Source organism: Sardina pilchardus, chromosome 10 (assembly GCF_963854185.1).
Source record: "Sardina pilchardus chromosome 10, fSarPil1.1, whole genome shotgun sequence".
Lineage (NCBI taxonomy): Eukaryota > Metazoa > Chordata > Actinopteri > Clupeiformes > Clupeidae > Sardina > Sardina pilchardus.
The window spans coordinates 1,326,168-1,352,622 of NC_085003.1; the positions used below are offsets into that span (position 1 = coordinate 1,326,168).

The 26,455-nt window shown below is 39.2% G+C and overlaps 2 protein-coding genes across 5 annotated transcripts in view; both read left to right on the forward strand.

Moving 5' to 3' along the window:
• Positions 1 to 815: 815 nt before the first annotated feature.
• On the forward strand, positions 816 to 19,416 carry borcs5 (BLOC-1 related complex subunit 5). 2 transcript variants are annotated; one of them, XM_062547595.1, is made up of 5 exons: positions 816 to 950; positions 2,990 to 3,105; positions 10,353 to 10,496; positions 10,880 to 11,037; positions 18,493 to 19,416. In XM_062547595.1, exons 2-5 carry the CDS (start codon positions 3,048 to 3,050, stop codon positions 18,718 to 18,720), a joined length of 588 nt encoding a protein of 195 aa, XP_062403579.1. In that variant the 5' UTR covers positions 816 to 950; positions 2,990 to 3,047; the 3' UTR covers positions 18,721 to 19,416. The 2 variants fall into 2 exon arrangements, with proteins under 2 accessions (XP_062403579.1, XP_062403580.1); XM_062547596.1 differs by having other exon boundaries at positions 828 to 950; positions 3,014 to 3,105.
• Positions 19,417 to 20,743: 1,327 nt separating this feature from the next.
• The window catches only part of adpgk (ADP-dependent glucokinase), a 30,380-nt gene continuing 24,668 nt past the window's right edge, over positions 20,744 to 26,455 (forward strand). For 2 of the 3 annotated variants that reach the window (XM_062547628.1, XM_062547631.1), the window contains exons 1-3: positions 20,744 to 21,005; positions 21,430 to 21,682; positions 21,783 to 22,008. In XM_062547628.1, the coding sequence (XP_062403612.1) occupies positions 21,444 to 21,682; positions 21,783 to 22,008 (465 nt within the window). In that variant the 5' untranslated portion in view covers positions 20,744 to 21,005; positions 21,430 to 21,443. The remainder of the gene's footprint in view (positions 21,006 to 21,429; positions 21,683 to 21,782; positions 22,009 to 26,455) is intronic. The other variant, XM_062547629.1, reaches the window with a different exon arrangement.

The window sequence follows — 26,455 nt, forward strand, 5'->3', positions numbered from 1 at the left end:
GCGATAGGGCATTTGCTGCTGCAGCCCCCAAACTGTGGAATGCACTTCTCATGGAGGTTAGGTCGGCAGGCAGTATTGACCTTTTTAAAGGGAGGTTAAAAACCCACCTCTTCAGGATGGCCTTTTTAAACCTGTGACCTTTTTTAGTTCCTTTTTAGCTCCTTATTTACTTATTGCCTTTTTCTTTTATTATTTCCTTCTCCTTTTTATTCTCTTTTAAAAGTGTTATCTTATGCCTGACTTTTATTCTTGTTATTTGTATTTTATTATTGTAAAGCACTTTGTGATTTTATCTATGAAAAGTGCTATACAAATAAAATACTTACCTACTTTCTTGGCCCCCAATCAACATATAGGCCTATTTCCCATGAAATTGTCAAATTGGTCATTTTCAACTTTTTTCCTTTTTGCAACCAAATTTGAGTTTACAAGATTTGCAGATTCTGTTTTTATTTGCATTTAACACACCGTCCCAACTTTAAAAAAAAAAAAAATGTGGGGTTGAAATATTTCATTATATGCCTGCCAGTATTTCAATTCAGTGCCTCTGATCTGTAGGCTACACAAAAAAAATAAGCTATAGCCTATGCTTAGTTTAAAATAAGTAGGCAAACAGTACATTTCCAAAAACGTATTTTTGCTGAGGGTAAACCAACCCTTGAATTGTGCAAAGGCTATAGCTATCATGAGAGGCAGCAGCTTCGCGCTGATGAGATTTGCGTTTGCAGGACAATAGGGAGTCATTCAGACTCCATTTCAGAAGGTGGCGGTAAAGCACCAAACGTTGTGTGCCAACTGGCAGAAAAATAAAGGCAAAAATAGAAGAAGAAATGTTGTTACTGCTGAGTGCAGTTATGGGAGGTTGCTGCACTCACCGACGAAGGCAATTTTCAGTCTGTGAGCTGTCTGCTACAAATATTTGAAAACACTGACTGTAGTTTTGCGAACAGGTTAGTTTTTTTGCTGAACTTGGACACCTCTCACTCACTTAACGCTAAAGATTTCTACACGCAACGTTTCTAGCTACAGTAGTTGGCTAACCTCACCTTGTCCTAAATGTAAACCATGTTCAACATTAATGTGATAGATTGTCGAAGGTGTTCTCATCCAGTCAAATGTAGGATGCGTTGTGACAAGCACAGTTGGCTGACGCAGTGGCTATCTGGAAATAAGTATACTGATGGACGTTTATCTTCTGGTCTAAAACTGTTCCGTTAACGTCGAATGCACACGCTGGTTGGCTGTTTATTAGTTGAGTCCCTTAGCAGCTACCCAGCCCAGACAAAAACACTTGTCGGAGGTGGTTAAGTGTATGCCTGTCTTATGATGTTTGTAATCCCCCATCATTTGTAAGGGGCATGTTCTGATGGGATAACCTTTGCAGTGGTGGTGGCTATTGGAGTGATCATGGCTGGTCTACCCATAGCCTAATAGACATCTGAAGTTAGCCTACAAAAAAAGCTAACACTTTGATCTTTGCTACCCCAGAGGGGTCATTCCATGCCAAACGTACAAATGTCCCCACTCGACCGTCACAGATTTGGCTGGAAAAAAAAATCAAGGTTGTTCACACACTTCTTAATAGGTGTAGTCCCAAATATTAGCTTTCTACTCCAGTTTTGTCACAAAACATGTTTTAGCAACTACTCCGTTTTCTGAAGAGCCATTTTCAAATTGCATCTACCAACATGAAACATTTTTTTTTGGAAAGATTAGATGTTTATTCTTAACATATCAAAAAATTGCGATGGTGTTCTGCATCATTTTCTCAAAATGATTTTTTGAAAATGTGGTATTTTTGGACATGCCCAGCATTCAATGGCCTATGGAAGCATATTCAAAAGCAAAAAAAAGAGCTTACACTGCACGAAATACTTTATTTGAACTCCTTCATAAAAGATGTCACCTTCTGACCCCTGCGGACCTCTTCAGCTGGGCGGAAAAGAACATCTCCGGCGTGCAATGTACCTGAATTAGTGAAGAAAGTGTCAAGTCCATGGCTGACGAGCTGGAAAGCAGATTTGCTAAGGCAACATATCATTTCTAAGGTTGACGTTCCTACCACAACAACTGGACATAGATATGTTGCCTACTTCAGGAGTGTGACATCAAAACAGTTACATCTTTTATGAAGGAGTTCAAATAAAGTATTTGATTAGATTTTTGCTTTTGAATATGCTTCCATAGGCCATTGAATGCTGGGCGTGTCCAAAAATACCACATTTTCAAAAAATCATTTTGAAAAAATGAGGCAGAACACCATCGCAATTTTTTCATATGTTAAGAATAAACATCTAATCTTTCAAAAAAAAAAATGTTTCATGTTGGTAGATGATTTAAACATGATGCTAGCAGGCGAGATGCTACTGGTCTAATCCGATTCAATGATCTATGCTAGGCTGATGCTAAAAGTTGTATCGCCAGACTCACAGAATGGCTGGATGAACAGGAATAAGTTAAATATCAATTGTTTTGCTCAAGGGGAGGTAGAAAATGAGCTTATTTCCAAAAATGGCTCATGAAAGCCATCAAAAAAGTTCACATGGACTGTAGTTTAGATTGCATTTAGAAGATTAGCCATCTTCATTAGTGAACACCTGCCGACTGAGATTTTGATTAATCTTGAATGAAGCACCCTTTCTAGCTGTCAATAGTGTTATTTTAGAGATTGTTTAAGATGCATAGGCTTATATATTTTCTCATGAGGTCGAGATCCCATTCAAAATAATGTAAAGCAATTTATACCCATTACTAATGTCAGCTTTTCTGTGAGAAATAACTGATTGATGCACCTCACCAGATTGTTAGCCTATTTGTTGACTTTGAGAGAAAGTTGTAGGCCGCTGTAACTTGGTTAAGGTTCCTACACAGCACTTTGTTATTCCGTCAATGAGTGTGTATTGATATGATAGCTGCGATAGTATATACAATTGCCATTGCATGTTAAAGATGTCATATTAGGTGAATGTTTTTTTTTTTTTTTTCACAGACTGTTCTGTATCTAACATTGCAGTTCCCTTTAACTTGTGGCCTTGAGGTCCTCCATCATGGGTGCTGAACAAAGTGGCGATTCAGAGCATAAGCACTCCGACTGCAGTACTGCAGGTAAATGACAAACATTTTCTGGTCTCATATTAGTGTCAGGGAATTGTCATTAAATTCCAAATCAACTCATTTTAGATAACTTCCCTGACTCACCAGTAAGTCAGAGTCTGAGTATGTTAAGTATCTCTAGTTTTTGGCGTGCGTGAATCAGTAATACAGTAATAGATGAGTGTCACTAATCAATCATTTCAATAATTTGTTCAATTTCTAAATTTGTTGGCAATTGCATGTTTGTTGATGATGTACAATTCATTCTGCAGCCCATTGCATGCTATCTGCCTCTGCATTAGCTGTGGGCAACATTTTCTGCCTTTTGACAAAAAAAGTAGGCCTGCATCATGCATGTTCTTTGAGTAATTCACAACGCATTTTAAACCTAAAAGTAGCACCTATGTCTAGGACAGCACAAAAGAAGTCAAGAGGACACAAGACCTATTCACAAAAACCCTAAGCCACCATTTTTTAAATGAACATGCAGTAACAGGAACATTCAATCGTGAGGGAATAATTGTGCATTGTAGGCCTAACTAAGGGGATGCAATAACGCCACCAACAACCAAAACCATTCGTTGAATCTAAACTAAGTGTAACATTTCATTGTAAATCAAATCAAATTGTTTCTTCACTTTCCAAATGTATTGTCTTCATACAGATTAGTTTAAAACATGTTGCGAAGATAGGCCTACTGTTTTCAATCCGTAGTGTATTTCATTATGCTACTAGGCTTTTGTCTTTGCCATTTATTCATCATCTTCCTTCCTTCACAGTAGGCCTACTTGTGTAGCGCACACATTTTCACTAGAAAAGACCGGTCACCTGTCACTCATGTAGTGGAGGTTTTTGCCATTATTCCCGTGTTATAATCATCAGCCAATCAAGGTGGTCACTTCAATCAGGCTTGTGCAAAGTTGTTCAAAGTTGACGTCAACCATAGCTAAGGAGCTCTTATCTTATCTTAAGAGTTGTCATTTTTCCTTACTAAAAGTAAGTCTGAGAGGCTTTGTGAATAACCTTTAAGAGAAAACTCCTGGCTAAAATATTTAAGTAGGGGTGCATGATTCAGAAAATTTCACATTTCGATTTTGAGGCTCAAGATTCGATTTAAAAACAATTCTCGATTCAGAAACTGATTCACAGTATATACTTACTTTCCCCATATGATTGCAGTAGATATATAGCCTGCCCTGTCACCTGGGCCAATTTACAGAATAGGGAATCACGTGATAGCTTTCTGTTATTGATGCTGATTGAAGAGGATGCAGCTTGAAGGTTGTTGACATTTCAGTTGGAAATGGAACGAAATTGCACCTTTCCCTCTCCTGTCAAAGTGTAGGGCCTTAGTAGGCCCTAACTCTTATGGCTGTTTATAGCCTACTGCGCCAGAATTGTGTAGCTACATCACTAGTTGTGATCCTGGGCTCCTGGACAGGGAGTTGGAGGCTACTGATGAATTATTAGGCTAATTATCCCATATAGCCTAAGTGCATATCTACAGACAAACTACTAAAACATACTAACAAACTAAAGAATTATCTTTGCACTAACTAGAGGTGCATGAAATGCTAAATGAGCATGATTTATGTGGCCATGTACTGTATATTTCTGCTACAACAGAAACCTGTGAGATCTTTCTCAATTTCTTTAAAGTCTCACATCTCACCCTCAATTTCTGATCCTGCTTTGTACCAGTCTGATATTAACTGCCTCCAACATTTCCAACCAGTTTCTTCCTCTTCCTTTTTGCAGCCATTTGCCCTTTTGTCTTGAGCACCATTAACAGCTCTCTGGCTAATGGAGTGGTACCCTCTGGCTTTAAACATGCTATTGTGCAACCTCTCCTGAAAAAAACCTAGCTTTGATCCCATTGATTTGAAAAATTATAGGCCCATTTCTAAACTGCCCTTTCTCTCAAAGATCTTAGAAAAAGTTATGTCATGTCTCAGGTCTCTTCCCATTTGAACACCTCTAATATCCTTGACAAGTTTCTTCATAGACAACTTCATAGCACAGAGTCTGCTTTACTTAAGGTCCGGGTCATTCCACGCCAAATCAACCAGAGCCCACGCACTTGCGTCTCAAAAAAATCTGAAAAAAATACCATGTGTGCCTATGTTACCCAGGAGACACTCTGTAAAATGTTTTTGTGCTAAGATCAATACTTTTCAAGTAACAGCCAGTTTTACAGGGGGAGGGGGGTGTCAAATTTGTTCTGCCTCTTTTTTTTGTCAAAGTTCACAAGCTCATTGCTCAAGAACTAGAATCTGTAGGAGGCTCAAATTTTGCAGGCTGGTGCATAAATAGGAATAGTATGCAGTAAAATCACCACGAGTAGTCTGGATGATCCTGCATGGTCATAGCAGTCCCTCAAAGTTGATCAAAATTTTATTGGAGTTTTTGGCTGGGTTCTGTTTAGGCCTTCAGAAGACACATTTTTACTCAACATAGACTCTTGGGTTTTTTTTCTTATTGAGATAAGTAGAAACACTCTCCAAAAAAGCAATGAAGAGAAAAGAAAATCCATCAGGGACTGAACAGCAGACCTCACAAGTTTGAAGAATAAATTTGGATCTCATATTCAGAGCACCCTAACACCTTGTGGGAATATACAAAGATTTGTTTTATATTTTTTTCTATAATCTGCATTACCTCTTCTTTTTAAAAACACCAATTTGACTTGTCTTATGCAAATCTTTCTTTTTCATTTCCCACCCTGAGCAAGGGCAAAATGCACCATAGAGATCTATTGAGAGATTTGTTTTGTATAGAGTAACCACTAGGTGCCACTAAAATCACTGAATCACTGAAATTGCCGGGTGGGGACAAAACATATTGATCTCAATGGTGCATTTTGTCCATGTTTAGGGTGGGAAATGAAAAAGAAAGATTCGCATAAGACAAGTCAAATTGATGTTTTTAAAAAGAAGAGGTAATGCAGATTAACGAAAAAAATATAAAAAAAATCTTTGTATATTCCCACAAGGTGTTAGGGTGCTCTGAATATGAGATCCAAAATTATTTTTCAAACTTGTGAGGGCTGCTGTTCAGTCCCTGATGGATTTTCTTTTCTCTTCATTGCTTTTTCGGAGAGTGTTTCTACTGATCTCAATAAGAGAAAAAAAATCAAGAGCCTATGTTGAGTAAAAATATGTCTTCTGTAAGCCTAAACAGAGCCCAGCCAAGAACTCCAATACAATTTTGATCAACTTTGAGGGACTGCTATGACTATGCAGGATCATCCAGACTACTTGTGGTGATTTTACTGCATACTATTCCTATTTATGCACCAGCCTGCAAAATTTGAGCCTCCTACAGATTCTAGTTCTTGAGCAATGAGCTTGTGAACTTTGACAAAAAAAAGAGGCAGAACAAATTTGACACCCCCCTCCCCCTGTAAAACTGGCTGTTACTTGAAAAGTATTGATCTTAGCACAAAAACATTTTACAGAGTGTCTCCTGGGTAACATAGGCACACATGATATTTTTTTCAGATTTTTTTGAGACGCAAGTGCGTGGGCTCTGGATGATTTGGCATGGAATGACCCGTCCACAATGATTTACTGCTTCCTGTTGACTCTGGTTCTTGTGCCCTCCTGGTCAATTAGATCTTAATGCTGCTTTTGACACTATTGACCACAATATCATTTTAAAACTCCTTGATGTTGAAGTTGGTTTTGCAAGGCACTGTATTAAATTGGTTCATTGGTTGGTATATTTTATGTAAAGCACTTTGGTGCAATACTGTTGCTTTTAACCCTTTGTTGACTGCCCGAACATTCCATTTTTTCCACACTTGATGACCTCGTGGCACAAAAAAGCTTGCTGTGTGGCCATACTACATGGCAGGGATAAAATATACACACCATTGTAATCAGAAGAAAGAGCACTTCAAAATGGTATAAAACATAAGTAATTATGTGTGAGGGTAGCATAATTATTTTTATAAATATGCTCAAAATTAATCCGAAAAAAAAGAGAAAATTACAGTTTTTCAACATAAATCTTATTTTTCTCTAATTTCTGTTGTAGATAGAGAAAAACTTAGAGTATATGACAGACTAGCAATGTTGTCCCCTACTCAAGGAAAAAAACAGAATCAATTTATCACTTTCTGCTCAAAAGTTATGGTCAATTCATTATGTCCTGTACGTTTGCAGAAAATAGTAGAATGATGACCTCGGGGCACAAAAAAGCTTACAGTGTGGCCATACTACATGGCAGAGATAAAATATACACACCATTGTAATCAGGAGAAAGAGCACTTTAAAATGGCATAAAACATAAGTAATTATGTGTGAGGGTAGCATAATTATTTGTATAAATATGCTCAAAATTAATCCGAAAAAAGAGAGAAAATTACAGTTTTTCAACATAAATCTTATTTTTCTCTAATTTCTGTTGTAGATAGAGAAAAACTTAGAGTATATGACAGACTAGCAATGTTGTCCCCTACTCAAGGAAAAAAACAGAATCAATTTATCACTTTCTGCTCAAAAGTTATGGTCAATTCATTATGTCCTGTACGTTTGCAGAAAATTTTAGAATCTTTACCGAGTAGAATGTCTTCACTGCCCGGTTTGACATTTGACTCAAAATCCAGACAGAATGGTCAAAATAAGTTATTTTGGCCATATATCCATGAGACAGAGCTATATATGGTATGTTTCACTCTACTTTAGGACAGGTAATACAAATCTTTATGGAAAAGAAAGTGTTAACCTTTTAGTGACCCAAGAAAAGTTGCACCTAAATAACCCAAATATGTACATTTTAACTTTTTTTTGGAAACCACTACAACACCCAACATCTATTTTGATTGTATTTAGTTGATTTATTTGCAAACATAAATGATTACAAACCATATTGCTTCATTTTTTTTTAGATGTGGTAACTCAATAAAGAAGTGCACTTATCAAATCACGAAAAATAACAATCAATAAACATAAGCAGCAATGGACAAAAAGTCAACCATCAACTAAAAAAGTGCTTCTTATTTAGGATGAAAAAGCATGCTATGAACAGTCAATCAATAAAATCTAAAAAAATGTCTTATGGTCAACAATAAATGTAAATTCATTGGTAAGTGCATTTCCAATAAACAATCAATAGTGAATGAACACTCATATCAGATCAATGGTAATGGAAAGTGCCTCCTGCTTTCATGTGCAATAAACAATAATCTCTTGTCAATCACTATAAACAGTACCCAAGGAATATGATCAGTGACAAATTCCCCAGGGTTTTGTATAGAAGCATAAACTATGTTTTGATTTCACCATTCCACAGCAACATGCTGGAATGGTTGGTAAAGTGCTTTACTACACGTCACCTTGAAAGTCTCTAACAGGCCAGTGATTTTGCACAGTTTATCACGCTCATCTTCAGCACCAGTATCTACAACATGGAGCATTGGCATCAATGCTTTGAACCGGTCTCTTGACATTATGCTGCGTGCCCACAGGCCATGGTACAGTATCTTTAAAAAGAACTGACTGGGACAAGGCCACAAAACATTACAAGGGCCATCAGTCGTGCCAATTCATCTGGACTGGTTTCTTTCCTTGTACCATCTGTGCCACCATAATAGGGCTTTCTGAGGATTTCCTCCCAGGCATAAGCATTTGTGTAGGTGCATTTGTAGCAGGAGGGCATCTGTAGAAAAAAGTTTTTAAAAATCTATGGCTTTGGTCATGGTACCTCGTGTTACTTGTACATCTAGGTGAATGCCAGGCTGGCGTACAGGACGGACAGATGGCAACTGGTTGAGCATGTCTGGATCATCATAGCTATATGTCTGGACAACAGGTTGATTCACTGGATGTGCAGCTCTCCCTGGGCACGGTCGCTCTGGCATTCCTTCTGGTCCTTTCAGATTCAAGGGTCAGGGTCATCCTCCTCTGAGTCGGTGGCAGAACCAGGAGAATGTTGAGTTCTAAAAGTTGAGATTAAAAAAAAAAAACAAGACAAGTTGTTCACAACCTAGGTCAAGGCTAATTTCAGTCAGAAAAGGTTGTAGCAGAAAAGTTGCTACTGACTACATGTCATTATTTTCTTTCTAGAAGTTGAGATGGAAAAAAAAGTAAGTTGTTTACAACCTAGGTCAAAGCTAGATTCAGTCAGAAAAGGTTGTAGCAGAAAGGTTGCTCACTTACTAAATGTCATTAGGCTTTCTGTCTAGAAGTTGAGAGGAAAAAAAAAACAAGTTCAATGTTCAACACCTAGGTCAAGGCTACTTTCAGTCAGAGAAGGTTGCTACTTAGGCCTACTAGGCATGCCTTTCTTATATGCCATTACTTTCTTATAGGGAGCACAAATAGACATTTCTGGAACTAAACAGAACGAGTAACACTGATATTTATTTATTCCTTCCATCCTATATTCAGCTCTTCGTCCAGACATGCCCATAGAATATGCTAGCAACACTACAATGTTGGCAAAGAGCGAATAATTTACCCGCGAGTATATAAAGCGCGATCAAAAATAAACAAACACGAGGCGCGATTTCTTTCAGTTGTGACAGACAAAAAACACACCATACAAAAGGCACAGTCTACTCAGAGTGTTATCACACGAAAATATAAGGTTTTTATGAAGCTGTAAGTAGTGTAAGTAGTAGTAAAATACAATATTGAGTTTCAAGAACTTTATTGTTTAGGCTACTCACGTTGTTGTCGTCGTAGCAGCAGCTAGTCGTCGTCGGAGTCAGAGTCACGAAAGTCTTCATCCAGTTCACGGTCCAACTTGTACTCTTTTCCACTAGATAAGCCACCTATTTCACTGTCTTCACTGCTATTGTCATCATTTATGTGTTGACAACACATTTCTGCCACCTCAGCAGCTGAAAAACGGACTTGTCGATATGTATGGTCCGACATGTTTATTCATTGAACAGCCGCGAATGATCCGAACGCGGAAGTATCGGAGGCGGGGCAATCACAAGATGTAAAATGACATAAAACTAAGCCAATAGGCTATCAAAACGAACTAAACTACTTGACAGTGATTGGCTAGCTGTTGACAACGTATCTACATAGTTTTTTTCATCGGTGAGGTTAAATGCGTGATTCAAACACGGCGAACACGTCATGGTTCGAAATCGAACCATATTTCAATGGGCCGTCCACAAAGGGTTAAATGTGCTATATAAATAAAATATGACTTGACTTGACATCCCTATTAAGTAAATGCATCATTTGGATATAAGTGTATCACATTAAAGTCTACTTGTTGATATCTCTTTTCCTCTTCAGTTGTGTCCTCTCCTGCAAAACAAAGAGCCAAAATGGATGACATTGTAGTAGTTGCCCAAGGAACACAAACATTACGTAACATTCACAATGATCCGGATGTTATCAAGCTCCAAGAAATCCCAACTTTCCAACCACTTTTGAAAGGTCAGGATACACTTTCTTATATGCTGTAGTGTATGGTACACATTGTGATGTTGAACATATGCTTGAGCACACAAATTCCACTCTGTATTGATTTTGCCATTGATATTAGCATAAAACCAGGGCAGGCACAGAGTCTAAGCATTTGTTGGGAGTTTACCTAGCCAAATGAACATAAAAACATTTACAGTGCATCCAAACCCACATAAGAAAGTTTTGCATAATTTGGGGCTGAAGGGGAACCAATAGCAGTAGTTTCTGGGTCATTCCATATCAGAACTGAGCTTAACAATGTAACATGAATAAATCATGCTTACGATTTGTGCCTGCCTGCAAAAGAATGTTTTTACATTTTTGTGTCTCTCTTTTTGGAGCTCTATTTTCAGGTGTTTTGAGTGGCCAAACCTCTCCTAGTAGTGTCTGTTTAGAGAAACTGGACACTGTACATGTACTGCAGCTTTGTCTTCGCTACCAGGACCACCTCCATCAGTGTGCTGAAGCTGTGGCATTTGACCAGAATGCCCTCGTCAAAAGAATCAAAGAGGTACAGTATGGCAACATTGCATTTAATTTTAATTTAATTTCTCAATCAATTAAGATTTTTTTAGGCATATTGTACTTCGAATAAAGACGTCTAAAGACGTCAATGGCAGTCAACGTATGTGTCTAAATTGACGTTTAAAGACGTCAATGTCAGTTAATGAGTTAATAAGACGCCATAATTTAAACCTTTGCCATTTCAATATACTTCGAAAATTCAAAAATCTGTTAGCAATTCCTCTTGGGCAACCCCTCAAGATCATTTTACTGCTCATATGACATGATTTCGGTAAACCGTCTAGGAGAAGTATTTCAAAATACATGATATGCAAAAATCATAATCATAACTCAAATTCTTCCAAGATTCACTATGTAGTTTAAATGTAAAAATTGTTCAGATTAACTCTTTGAATGCCGCACTGTTTTTGGAAGCTATGTCCCAGAGTGCCGGCAAGCTAGATCATTTTTGACTATTTTTGTAGAGCCTCAGCGTATTCTATGTTATAGTTATGGACACATACTCATTTGAAAGGTGAGACTCTGAGCTCTCAGTCAGTGTTGCCAGATTGGGTTGACTGATTTCCGCCCAATCGCCCCGCCGTCCTCAGCAAAAAACCGCCCGATGACGTTTTTCTCATAGAGAACCATTTAACTCAAAATGTTATTTACCCGCCTACAGCTTATTTTCCCCCGCCGAACGATATAAAAGAAGCCCAATTGGGCGGGCACCCGCCCAATCTGGCAACACTGCTCTCAGTGGGTGAAAACCGTTTATTTCTACGTGTCTCCATTCCTAAGAAATCCCAAGCTAAACAGTGGCTAGTTTTCATCAAAATCCCTGTTTGTCTTCTAGAAACGGATATATAAGCCGCTTTAAGACAGACATACATTTCCGCAATGTTCACAGACTTTTTACAGGAGGGGCATTTTTTTTGTTGTGCTGTCTGAATTCATATGTCCGTATCAAAGCCTTCGATATAACAAAGTTGCGACACTTCCATTGACTCCCGTGAACAAACGATGGCGGCACATCCGGTATGTCAGGGTCGTTGAAAGGAACTATTCCATTGAGAATGAATGAATATCTCAGGTGTTATAATAAGACTTTTCTACATGACTTATGGTTGTGTGCATAATAATGCATTTTCATTGAGTAATATATGTATGTGGAAATGCAGTTTATAGTAATTTTCATCAAGTATTTACCGTAAATATTAATGCGATCGCTGCTGTCAATCCCGTAGTAAACCAGGGACCGAGGGAACTACTGAGTCTACCCACTAACCACGTGACCGCTCTAATCTGGCTTTAACATGGAAGTCAACGGCTGTCGCAACTTTGAGATATCGATTGGCTTTGGTCCGTATCTATACGATGAATTTAATCGAGTCAGTACCTTTCCGGAAATGTCGCTGCTGCAGCTGGCAATGCGCCTCCAACGCTTTAACAACACTTTACCAACATTTCCGGAAAGGTACTGACTCGATTAAATTCATTCTGGACTCTCTATCCGACCACATAAAGACGTGGGGATACTTCGGTTTGGCTTTAGGGACCCTCTACTCACTACCACGTAAGTGTAGCGTTGTTTGGAACAGTAGAAGAGGTATAAAAATAGCGTTTTGTGGCGGCGAAAGGACTTGCCCCGGTCACTTTCAGGCTAACGAGTTTTGGCTAAAAACGGTGAACTCAAACTTTCTCAAAATACATCCGAATGACATGATTTTGGTGTCAACTCAACGTATGTACTCCCAATAGTCCGAAAAATTGATCTAAAGTGCATTTCACTCCGGATTATCCCTTTAACTAAGGCGAGTTGATACATATCTCTCATGCTATTGCAACCTTGCAGTTTCTGCAGGAGACAATCGCTCCTTGTTTACATCTGGAAGTCTGAGACGCGTAAGGAACAAGAAGAACCACGCTTGCAATTTATATATAGCCTATATATGTATAAATATACACTCTAAAGCTATCGGGGAAGCTCTGCAGAGAAATATGCAAGCATAAAACGAGCGAAAACGAAAAACCGAGAAACGAGAACGAGAAACCGAAACCAGAGATGAAATCGCCAATCCTGCATAATTCCTCTTTAAGTTGTTCTTAATGTTATTGTGGCTAAAATTTGCCTCCAAGCAGTGTGGAATGATAACTCGCGCGTGAGTTGTGACTGCACAAGCGCCCGGCAGATGAGTGGTAAATAAAAAGTAACGTTGCGGCGGATCAAAAAATAAACGGCGTTAGGTTACTAAATTGTCGGTAGGTAACGCGTTACTTTACTTTTTCGCGGGAAAAGTACTTTCGTTAGTGTAACGGGTTACACCCAACACTGTGCACCATAGCACCAAGGTGCAAAGTATTAATATTTGTCGGTAGGGTTGGGCACCGAAACACGGTTCTAGTATGAAACCGGTGCCGACGCAAATGGTAGTAACCATACCGAATAACAATGTGAATTTCGGTGCCTCATTTCGGTGCTTCATTTAAATGGCGTTTTTTTTTGTTTTTTTTAAATACGATGCATCACTGCACGTCAGGCGCCATATCTAACTTCTTGCTCTGATAACACCACATCCAGATACAGTTAGCCAACATAATCACTAGAGGCTTAAAGCAGAGGGATGCACCACATACCGTAGATTAGTGGACGGTGTTTGAGGGCTCACGTGAGCCCATGTCAAGTAGCTCTTGTCAAAATCTCGCAGTACACAAAAGGCTATGAAACAACTTTACTCAATAACTTTGCTAATGCGCTAACTGGGATCTATTTGAAATGTTATCAGCAAATTGTAATGTGAAAACGTTGTTTCACGTGTGTTCCTTACAGCATTATTACATTACATTATTTTTTCATATGCATGAGGCCAATATAGTATCACAATGAATATGAAGATCACGCTAAATGTTAGCTTGCAAAGCCATAAATATGCAGGTTACAAACATACTTCTGCGTTGATATCCCTGAGCGGTCAAATAGGCTAACCATCTCTGGCGTAGGTATCGCTAATTAAGCTGCTCATACAGGGGTAGCCTATGTTAGCGCATTGGCTACTAGTTGCTATTTTAAAAAATGCCTGCGCTGGGAATCAAAGCACTTCAACATCAGCATATGTAACATGTTTAAAACCATTCCGTGGAAGACATATTTATTGAATTTATTTGGGAACACACTGAACAAACAGAGTCCCTTAACGTTACATTAGATTACTTAGAAATGCGTTTGACCTGGCAGTTCTATGGCAAGCCATTTTAACATGGCCTACCTTATAGGAAGCCACCTAGGCCTATATTGGATGAACATGAAAGCAGAGCTTACCATTGTGTGTGCACCTATGGCAAGCTGTTTTAACATTTAAATATATTATGCATAGAAGCAATGCGATATTGATAGTAAATTGAGTATAACAGTTCAATTTCATATTTTGTGTGTTAAAATTGTTATTATTGGGGTAACCATATCTTGTTGTAGTGAACATATATTGCTAAATATAAGATAAGATGCAGGAAACAAATGAGGTACTTGAACAGCCTTCCGTGCATATAGCCTATTCATGCTAGACCATTTCATTGTAAAAAAAAAATTAAAAAGTACCGGTTCAGGCACCGTTTTGGCACCGGCACCGTTTTTATAGTATTGATTTGGCACCTTTGGTATCGGATAAAACCCAAACGATACCCAACCCTATTTGTAGGCTACTGAAACAAATACGCTTATAATAATGCGTGGACATTATTTTATGTCACATGGGTTTCTGGTTGTCTCGGAATACCTTGCAGTCTAATAACCTGTGGCCCAAATGAGAGAAAAGGCGTAAGGTTAGTGTAGCGATGCTTGCAGGGTATGCTTTAATAGAATACAAATTGTAAGTAAGGCCTCTAATCATTATAGGCGCCTATTTGGTTCACTAAAGCAATATCTCCGTACACATCCGTGGGTGTCACTGTCAATGTCATCCGAAATCAACAGAAAATAATTTGCATCAATTCGAATGAATTTCGAATTCAGGCACCGTTTTGGCACCGGCACCGTTTTTAAAGTGTCGATTTGGCACCGGTATCGGATAAAACCCAAACGATACCCAACCCTATTTGTAGGCTACTAGGGATGCAACGGTTTTCAATAATTTATTGAACCGTTCGGTTTGGCCTGTTCGGTTCAATAGACTCACCTAAACCGCAATATTTCGGTATACGCGACATTAAACTTTTTATTTAATACAAGGTTATTGCACGCGCGCAGCCTGGGAGCGATAGCAAGGAGTGCTTAGGACCCGGGGGATGAGTTTTCTCTGACTGTTCAGCTTGCCTCTCGTCAACCTTGCAACAACCAATCAGAATTTTACTGAATTTCCCAAGACCCAATAAGCACGTTGAAATGCAAATGAAGGAGTCATGTGAGAAGAAACAAACTTTACCGGCGGCTGCACGATCATGGCGACATTCGAAGTAGCCTACGAACAAGTCAAAAAGACCGTCAGTAAACAGAGCACAGTGTGCAAGCACTGCTTCACAACGATCACCTAATAAAGGTAACACATCCAACATGTCGGCCCATTTGCGCCATCATCACCCGGCTGTAACCTTAAGTGGAGCAGCACGGAGAGCTAGTTTGCCACCGAAAACCCAACCATCCATTGCTGCAGCCTTTCGGCAACAATATTCCTATAATTCCCAAAAACACAAAGACATAACGAATGCGATTGGCGTGTTCATAGGAAAAGACATGATGCCCTGCCTATACGGTGGTTTTGGGTATGGGATTTCGCTACATGATAAATGTTCTCGATCATCGCTTCAATATCCCCTCCGGCACGCATTTCAGCAGTAAGATTCCTGAACTGTAGGCTACGAAGTGTGTAAGAGAGAAGTTGAAAGTGACTTTTAAAGTTTACATTTTATGCAACCTACTTAATATTGCAAAAGGGCTATATGTTCTGTAAGACAACAGGTAAGGGATAATCAACGACGCGCCGTGCGTTTACAGGAAAATAATGCACGTTCGAAGTGGTAATAAGGACCCGACGCCGCAGGCGGACACTTCGATAAGTGCATTATTTTCCTAGAAACGCACAGGGCGCGGAGTTGATTATCCCGCTTATACCACTGCTACTATCATTTTCATTTATATTGCCGCTGTCTTAGATGCAACATTGCTGTTTTTACCGTTACATTCACATTGGCGAATTAATATTCAAGTGTAATAAGCCCAAAAGAAGGGAACTACATCATAGCCGTGCGGTATATAGAAAAATAATGCACGTTTCAAATAGCGCACCACAATAGGAAATTTGACCAAGCAGTGGTATAATAAATAAATAAATAATAAATAAATAATTACAATTATACTTTATGCTGCACTTCACTATGGATAATATTGCCTGTTTATGACAGAATTCAATGATGGTGTTCTTTTCTTATAATACATTTTTGTGATTCTGCTTCATCTGTGTCTGGCTATGCATTTAATATTTTCTCTGCAAGTGTAAGTAGAAGCACATTGTTGATTTGAAATAGAAAAGGCAAATATAACCTCCTGTATGCTAGAGCCAAGATAATATTGATATATTGAAACCGAACCGTTACCGTGGCCCAAAAACCGTGATACAAACCGAACCGTGGCAAAACTGTACCGTTGCATCCCTAACTATGATCATGAACTTTATTACCTCCGTCAAGGCGGTTATTTTTTCATCTGGGTTTGTTATGTTTGCCTGTTTGTTAGCAAGGTAACTCAAAAAGTTATGGATGGAATTTTCAGGAAAGGTCTGAAATGACCCTAGGAAGAAACTATTATATTTTGGGAGTGATCCGAATCACCGTCTGATCCAGAAGGCTTATTTTTTCGCTTGGTGGAGATCTGCGCTCTCGGAATACTTTTCTAGTTTAGACTAGCAGCGCAACTAGCATCGCACTGTCGGGGGAGGCATGATTTAGGCCAGGGATGGGCAACTGGCGGCCCGCGGGCCGCATGCGGCCCGCCTCCTCACTCAGTGCGGCCCGCGGATGATCATTTTTACTGTGATTAAAAATGCGTGTTTTTTTTTTTTTTTTTTTTTTTACCGCACCGTCATTGTAATTATACTGTTCGCCGATAGATAGCGCCTCCTGTGCAAACCATCTCGGGCCCTCGGACCTTTACCATCACTGAGGAAAAACAGTGCACACATAGAAGAAAAGTAGAAAAACCGTAGGCTACCTTTCAGTCAAAATCGGAAGCAGTGTCTGTTCATAGAATGGTAAGGCAAACCCATGTCAAGTTTTGCTAGAAACTATATCAGCCATGAAAGATTTAAACTTCAGTCGCCACTACATTACAACACCTTGCGAAAAGTTATCAGAAGTAGCCTGCCCTAAACACACGGAGCTTCTCGGCCGCTGTCGTAGCCGACCTCAAATCAAAAGTAGGCTAGCCTACACTAACAATAGCGACTAATTGCCAGAACTACACAGGAATCCGTCTTTTGCTGTTTCGCTTGAGCTTGCCAAAGCAAAGAAGCTGTATCAGATGGCGAAATTGTTTGGGTGCGTAGTGGAGGTAAAAACTTCGAAACGGTATATTTGTCCCGACGCACGGTGACGCGCATAATTGTTGACATTCTAATAATGTCGAGGGGGGGAGCTGAGACAAATCATGCATGACTGCAAGTAGGCCTACTGTAGCTTACTTTTTGGCGTTGGATGAGAGTACAGATGTGATGGATGTTACATGTTACATCTGTAGGCCTACTCTCATTATGGACGTTAGGGAATGTCTATAAATTCTTAAAAATGGAGTGGGAGCATAAATGCATTGAATATGAGGCTTGTTGCACTTCATGATGGGCCATTGTTTTTCAATTCTGTGCCATCATTGAATGGTGATTTATGTGAGCCCTTTGCACTGAAAATAACACTTATCACTGGCTGTAAAATATTTGTATTTGTTGTTAGGGAGTCTATGTAAAATATGCATTTGAGCATGAAAATGGACATATTTCGTTCTTATTCAGAATTATTTTGCAGCATCAGATGTGCGGAAGTGTGCGGCCACATTTGGCCCTCTGATGGTGATGATAAAAAAATGTGGCCCTCTTAGTCATGAAAGTTGCCCATCCCTGATTTAGGCTATATTACTATTATTAAGGGACATCAACATCAATATTACTAAACTTGATTTATTGACAACGTTTGCAGTTTAGTGTAGATTTGCAGTGGCCTATTTGTCGGCAGCCGTGGCTACAAACCTCATAGCCTGTGATATGAATGAATGATAGTGACACGAAGGTAGTAACATAATGAAGCCTTTATAAATGAGGCCCCTGGTTCTTGTTAAAACTTTGCTGAGGTTTTAGTCTATAAATCACAACACCACCTTGATGTAGCTCACAGTAGAGTAAAAACCATGCAACACCATGTGCCTGGGTGATATTGGTCATTTCTTCTAAACTAACAGCTTGAATGTACTATCTGTTATTGTTAGATGGATCTCTCTGTAGAGGCCTTATTTAGCATCATGCAGGACCGGCAGAAGCGCTATGCTAAGTACGCAGAACAAATCCAGAAGGTCAATGAGATGTCCATGATTCTTCGGCGCATCCAGATGGGCATTGATCAGACTGTGCCTTTGATGGAGCGTCTCAACAATTTACTCCCTGAGAGTGAACAACTTGAGCCTTTCAGCATGAAGCAAGACAGTGGGACCAAGTAGCAACACTACTGATGTTGTGAGGCCTCGACCTTGGATGGAGCAAATTAAGATTTATTAAGTCCATTGCTCATTGTCATGCTTCAAACAAATCTGGGAAACGAACAGAATTACATCACTGACCTGCAGTTTTAAAAGGCCTAAAAGTTTTGCAGCTATTTCCTGTGAAAACGTTGACTGAGGAGAAAGCCTAATGTTGTTAATAGAATAATAAGATTTGTATATTTGTTTTTATTTCATATCTATATAAAGTTATCACTCAGTAATGTCTTTTAAAGCTTTTGGGTCAATCTTATCCCAATATTAAAAATACATATAGATCCTTGTCGAGGCAACAGCAATTCCCTTCCTTTTAAAGATGTACTGTAATAGAATGCAGAAGTGCAAAAGGCTTGCAATATTAAGTTGTATATTGTTCCCAGACAGTTGGCAGACATCGGTAAAGTTACCAATATTGCTCCCTCTGCTGTACCCACACTTGTTGACTAGGGTGATTTTCAAGAATCAGAATTAAGAGTTGTAATGCTTTACTACTCAGGATGTCAGTTTGAAAGACAGGGGGCCTTAGCCCCCATGGTTGTATGTAATGTGTTTGCAAAGCATGCTGAAAAATTTCATCACATCTTAAAAGGGCTTCAATGAATTATTATTAAAGGAACACTTCACGTTTTTTCATATTAAACTACTTTATTCGCTTAATTAAGACGAGTTGATACATACAGTACCTCTCACGTTTCAATGCTTGCACTCACTGGCTCTGGCGCACGGCGCAACTTTGATAGCACTTAGCTAGCCCAATGCATTCATTAGGATCCAAACAGAGATGAAGCTAAAAGTGACCAAACACCTCCATGTTTTCCCTATTAAAATACAGTAACATGAGTAGTCACACGACTAAGTATAGTGAGACAAAATAAAACGTGGTGCATTTCTAATCAGGTAAAAGGGATAACTATATTGTGTGGCGTAGTAATATCCTCACTCCAAAGTGAAACTGAAAGTGCAGGAGTGAGGATATTACTGCGCCACACAATATAGTTATAGACAGAGAAACAGACAAATAAACAATATAGATATAGACAGTGTGGAAAGAGACATTCACATCAGGAGGTCATTCTGTAGGGCTATAGTAGGGCTCCTACTGTCCCTCCTTGCACAAAAGAGCAGATACTGGTCCTCCTACTGGGTTAAGGACCTTCTGCCACATTGGTGTGCCATTCTGGAGGAGTTGGACTACCTGTGCAACCTCTGTAGGCTCCAGATATTGGCTTATGCTACCAGTAGTAACACTAATCCTATCCAAAGGCAAAACTAGTGAAACATCAGTCAAGAAGGATAAAGATGAAAAATGACCAGTTGCCACCACCTGTAAAACCATTCCTGTTTTGGGGGTCGTCTCACTGTTTGCCCTCTAGAACACCTGTAGTAAATTTCATCAAAGCAGGTCAGCCTGATTCACAACCACCTCTGTTGCATAACTGGCCAGATCAATATCCCACAAGTGTGACTGACTTGATGCTATACTCCTATGAACAAGTGTTCCCTTTATTTTTTTTGAGCAGTGTTTATATGCAGCTTGAACATCCAGTAAGCACATTTATGTTAAATAAATATACTATGTTAAATAAATGTATTTCCAAGCATGTATCAATATTTCAAAATGTGAGTAAATATTAAATATTGGTCACTTTCCTATATTTTCTGATAAGCCTGATTAAATGTATTCAGCATGGACTTTCGTGCAAGATATTCCACATACATTGTACTAGCCTATATATTAAATATATAGTAGTCATCTATTCAAATATAAGTTGGATATGATATAAATAGGCTATATGTTTTCCCTTGATTTCTCTGTATGGGATTAGTATTTTACTGAGATCAGCGGTCAGAACTTAAGTTGCTAATGACATTAGGTCTACACCCACTTTTCTATCCTATCATTCTCAAAATTAGGAGGTAAGATATCATTTAGTAAACTTTCCCTTGTGATATAGAGACACACATCAGTGGAAAAAAAGAAAATATGATGGGTAAGTGGGAAACACCATGATTTGACATGAACTTGTGACGAAACATCTCGAGGAGTTGACAATCGTGACTTTTATTCTGACGAGAAATTGAGAATCGTCTATGTGACGTACTAGGAAGAGCTGGTGTATGTTTCAACTTGCAGCTAGTTTTAACCAACACGGTATGATAACGTGATGTTAGATTAAGGTAGTTGTGTGATTAAAACGTCGTGCAAATATCAATATCGACGCTGTCTTTCCATAGAGCTACAGCAGGTAACAATATATCCCATTACACGTAACATGATTCTGATCACACATGACACGCTGGTTTGACGAAGGCTATATTTGGTAACGTTGACCAGTTGATGTTACCTTCTGTCAGCTAACTTAACTGTACTTTTAGGTCATGTTATAAGTGCATTAATCGCATCACCAGCCCTTCCGGCAACAACAAACACACTAAAGAGCTTTGTTACTGCATGTGTACGTCTTGCAAATCATGTGTTAAGTAACTTAGTAGGTTGAGATATGCTGACGGCAATACAGATCGTGTCTTAGTTTCAAAAGACTGATGTGTTTTCATACATGTTTAGTGAACGTCTGTGTATTTGAAGGGAAATGGCCTGTAGGCCACTGTAAAAAAATAAAGCAGAAAGCATTGGCGTTTTAAACATTAACACATGTGTCATTGTTGCAGAATAGAGTGGAAGCATGTGGAAGACGGCCACAGTTATAGCAGTGTTTGCGGTCACTTTGGGGTATTTCTATCACACTCATCCAAACCTGCCAGGTCAGCTGTGGTACTTCTCTCTACCATTCCCCAATGGCTCCAGCACCGTAAATCTAGAGGAGGCCAACCTCAACACACCCACTTTTGAGCAGGCCATTGCCACTGCGTGGGAGACTCTTATCACTGCTCCTACTCATCAGTGGAAAAGGATTGCTGTTGGGTAAATATCTGGTTTAAGTCACTGGGTACCTTTCTCTCTTTATGGTTGTATGTATTTGGTGCAGTGATCAGTGTTTTCCATCTGTGTTTAATGTTTTCAGAGTGAATGCCTGTGTGGACGTGGTGGTGTCAGGTGTGGGTTTACTTGAAGCTGTGGGTCTTGATCCTGGAAGAGGCTTTGACCATGAGGTTTTACAGTCCAAAAATGACCTGATGGAAGCCTTTCTTCATTTTATGGAGAGGGGTGCTGCAGCAGAGCGCTTCTTCACAGACAAGGAAGTATTCCTTAGTATTGCACAGGCTGCTGCTGAGGACCCTAGTGCTCAGGTAACTAGACAGTTTGATATAGCCTATCATACAATACTGTCCTTTCAAGATGGATTGTTAGATTCACTTGATTGGTACAAACAAGTGAGTGGAACAACTTGGCCAGTTGCAAAAAACACACATTTTGTTTGTGTTTAACTAGTGTTAGCATACTGTGCATGGGCGTCGGAGCCCCACACCCACACACTTTTACCTTGCAAGATACCAGTGCTGTTTTAAAACTGTTTGTATCGTCTAATATCTCCGACGTCCATGTCAAATCCATTCCACTTGATTACAAAGGCTGCAATAAAACTCCATCTCATTCCCAAGTTTTCATTGCTACCTGCTCCTCACACAAATGAACGGTCAAATTCTAGTTCAAAACACTTGCGAAAGCCTTCTAGTTTTGAATACAGCGGCGCTAGGTAACGTTTTAAATCCGTGTCAACAAAACACTGCTAAAATTAGTGAACAGTGTGATTGCTACTTTGCTAATATTTGGGAAACTGTGAGTAAGGAGCTGTGAGCGCACTGCCTAGGCTGCTAAAAAAATGCCACAAGGGCACAGTGAATGAACTTTAGAAACAATATCTTGAAGCTCATGACAACAGAATCCTCCTGAAGCTCTCTATTAGCCAGTCGGGCCTGCATCTAAAATATTAAAGAAATGAATTTAACAGATGCAGAGCTGCCAACTTTTCAAAAAACCTTGGAGTGAGATTCTGTCAGGGGTGACCAAAAGTTTTTACCGCACTCGTCGCAATACCAAAATTATTGTTTCGATCCCGATACTAAGTCAAGAATTGTGATTTCGATACTTTTTCGATGTTTTTTTTTTTTTTTTTTAAACAATTTTAGTGTATTTGGTGATTTAATCATCAGTAACCTAATATTGAATATTGTGTGATCATTCACACCAGTGGCTATCTAAGATTCTGCTCAACCCTCCACACACAGAGAAAATGATAGTAGGCTATGTTTCTATATCATATTTTGGAATTCATAACTGTAGGCTATATTTTGTTGATGTTATATTTTACAATCTGCATAATTATTAGTAGCTAAAAATGTTTAGTCATTTGTGTACTGATTTCAAGACTATTACACTTACTCATAGGCCTATTTTTAAATGGTGTGTAGGCCTAGGAGTGTACATTAGTGGTGTGTGTAATTGAGTGCCTGTCGCTTTAAGAAATACCTAAGGTAGCTTTCTATCTCACGGTTTTACGCGAGTGAAATAAAAGATGCATGACAAGGATATGTGGATGCAATTAATTTTGCTTTCTGTGTCATTAGATAAAATACATACAAAACACTAACAAGTCGAAGAAAACCTTTCAGGGATCATATAAGAGATGAGTGTCTTGCAATGTTCCTTTATGATTTTAGTGAGCACTATGATTTAGCTCTCTCCAGAAGTTATTTATCCACACGTTCCAGCAAACAAAACAGTGCAACAAAAGTGCAACAAGTTAGTCTAAAGTTAACATGTAGGCTAGGGAATGAAGTTCATCCACACAAAGTGATTTCTTTCAAGATTTTAAGTTTAAGAGAGTGAGTTCTTAATTAACGATAGGCTTATGATTTGTGACAACATACTCTCTGACCAAATTGCGATTTTCTCCCGCGGGTGTCTCCTTCTTCTGTCGCAAACTTGGATGTCTATACATTGCAACGAATATAGGGTTAGCCTACTGTAGGCTACTACCCGTTGGGGAGTTTTAAAAGTAACGAACGAGTCTCAGCCCAAAATCAGATTTTGCTTTGCGTGAGAAAATGGATGTATGGCGTGAGTCCGTGTGTAAACAGGCAAAATCGTGTGTCACATGCCGAAAGCGTGAGAGTTGGCAGCTCTGCAGATGTAGATTGCAACTGCATGCATGCAGTTAACTAGGCCTAGGCCTATATCATAAGATTATTAAAGCTGATCCTATAAATCCTCAAATCATGGCCAGGATTCTGTTTATAGCCGGGCCTCCGCCTCACATAATAGCCAGGTCGATTCTGACAAATAAAGGGCTACCAGTAGGGCTATCAGCCTACGAACACAGTGGTTTTCAACCTTTTTCCCCTTGCGACCCAATAGCAAAGTTACAGCTCTCATTCATCAAGCCAATGATTTCACAATTTATTTTAGAAAATTAAAATATGATTCCACATTCAAATAGCCTACATGATACACATTTAATAGCCTAACGAATATACTTTGGGATACAAAGGTGCATTCAAATTCACAAACATAGGTGAACGTTTGTAAGCAGTTTTCTGCTGGCCTTGGTCTCAGTGAACAATTGCAAACATCGCAAACAGTCTGAGGGGGTAGTTCTCCGCGAACATACAGTCGATCCGATGTGAGTTTGATGAAGGCAAAAATGTAGTTACAGTCAGAATAATGTTAACACCAAATCATTTAAATTAAATGAACTGTTAAATTTAACTGTTCAAAGAAAGCACATTCACCATGAACGTACACTGTTTGCCAAATTTGAATGCACCTGCACCTCTAATGTTCTTTAGCTGCGTGAGAGCAGAGAAGCCAGCATAAATAGGTGGTAGTCTACTGAAAGGCAAAATCACTCTGATAGCATGGTAACCAAGGGCAGGATATTCGTGCACAGCGCTGTGCCAGAACTGAGGGAGAGTCAACTCTGAAAACTTCCTCTGCAGGCCACGATTGATAGGTCCAGCAATTGAGATTCCATGGATGACATTAACACCGTTTTCATGTAGCCTATTTAGCGATATTTTTAAAGACATTTATCCATCATAGATTATTACACTAGCAGTGTTGGGGCAGCCATGGCCTACTGGTTAGGGCTTCGGGCTTGTAACCTGAGGGTTGCCGGTTCGATCTCCGACCAGTCCACGGCTGAAGTGCCCTTGAGCAAGGCACCTAACCCCTCACTGCTCCCCGAGCGCCACTGGTTGGGCAGGCAGCTCACTGCTCTGGGTTGTGTGATTCACCTCACTGTGTGTTCACTGTGTGCTGTGTGTTCACTAATTCGGTTAAATTGGGTTAAATGCAGAGAACTGAATTTCCCTCACGGGATCAAAAAAGTATATATTCTATTCTATTCTAGCAGGCTAGATCTTTGCAAGAGACCAGTGTAGTGCAAGTAAGTGACGCTGGATAAGATGATACATTTTAAATTAAATATCTGATAGTAAAGGCTTAGCATATGATTGGTTGAATGTTCAAAGCTGTTGGTAAATCTAATCATGTGCAGAACTAGGGGTAACACTTTACTTGACGGGTTCATTCATAACACATTCATAGCAGCTGTCATGAACTGCACATGAAGCATTCATGACTGATTCATGAAACATGACCCAACATTCATACCAACACTTTCATGAATGTGGAAGACAAAACAATGAAAACTTGTCAAAATAAAAGTCCAACAATCTAGTAATTCATATACAGGGAATTATGAATCTTCTCCAGTGTTTGTAAACATCTCATGAATATTTTATGAAGTCTACTTCAAATGTCACTTTACTATACGAGTTGTGAAGTATTCATCATACTGGGAAGTGAACTAGCCATCTGTTGACCTCTGAATGGTTGGACATTCCTGTTTTATATATCTATATAGTCATTGGTGTAGACAATTATGCATTCTTCAGAGGTTACTATCATAAAATAAACAAACAGACAAACAAAAAACTAAATTCTCCTGGACACTGGCCTTCCCCGTTGACTAAGATGTGACATGATCAGGTTGGCTGAAACAAAAGACAGCAATGCTGCTTTACGATTGTTGGAAGTTTTTGACGTCTTTGTCTTCCACATTCATGAAAGGGTTGGTATGAATGTTGCGTCATGTTTCATGAGACAGTCATGAATGCTTCATGTGCAGTTCATGACAGCTGTTATGAATGTGTTATGAACGAACCCGTCAAGTAAAGTGTTACCGAAGTTTGTAATTGTTTTTTTTATTTATTTGTTTATTTGTTTATTTGTTTATTTATTTGAATCGGAATTCAATCCGCGACCCTTTCAGAACTAAAAGGTTGAGAAACGCTGCACTAGAAGACATTGTTTCGATTTAACTCAATAAAATGAAAGAGCTCTTCTTAATATTTTATATTATTGGTTGGTTTAATACTGCTACCAATGAAAGGTTGTTGTCCTACAGTACAGCATGGGTCTACAACACGTTCCTCTCAAGCCACCAGTCGCTTGCCGTCCCCTTCTGAGCTTGGCAGAGGCTGAAGCAATACTACAAGTATTGGTTAGCAAGTAAAGTAAATCATGCATAATTAAAAAAAAAAAAAAAAACCTCAATTTAGGCTACTTGGCTATCCAACATCGTTTCCATTACAGCACAGCGCACGTCCAACGAATGAATGAAAGCGGCTTGTATCGCAAACAGCGGGTGGAAATCTCGACACTCTTTCAACTTCAACTTTCAGGCTTCATAGAGAAACTATGCAGGGTTGGCGATTTCATCTCCGGTTTCGG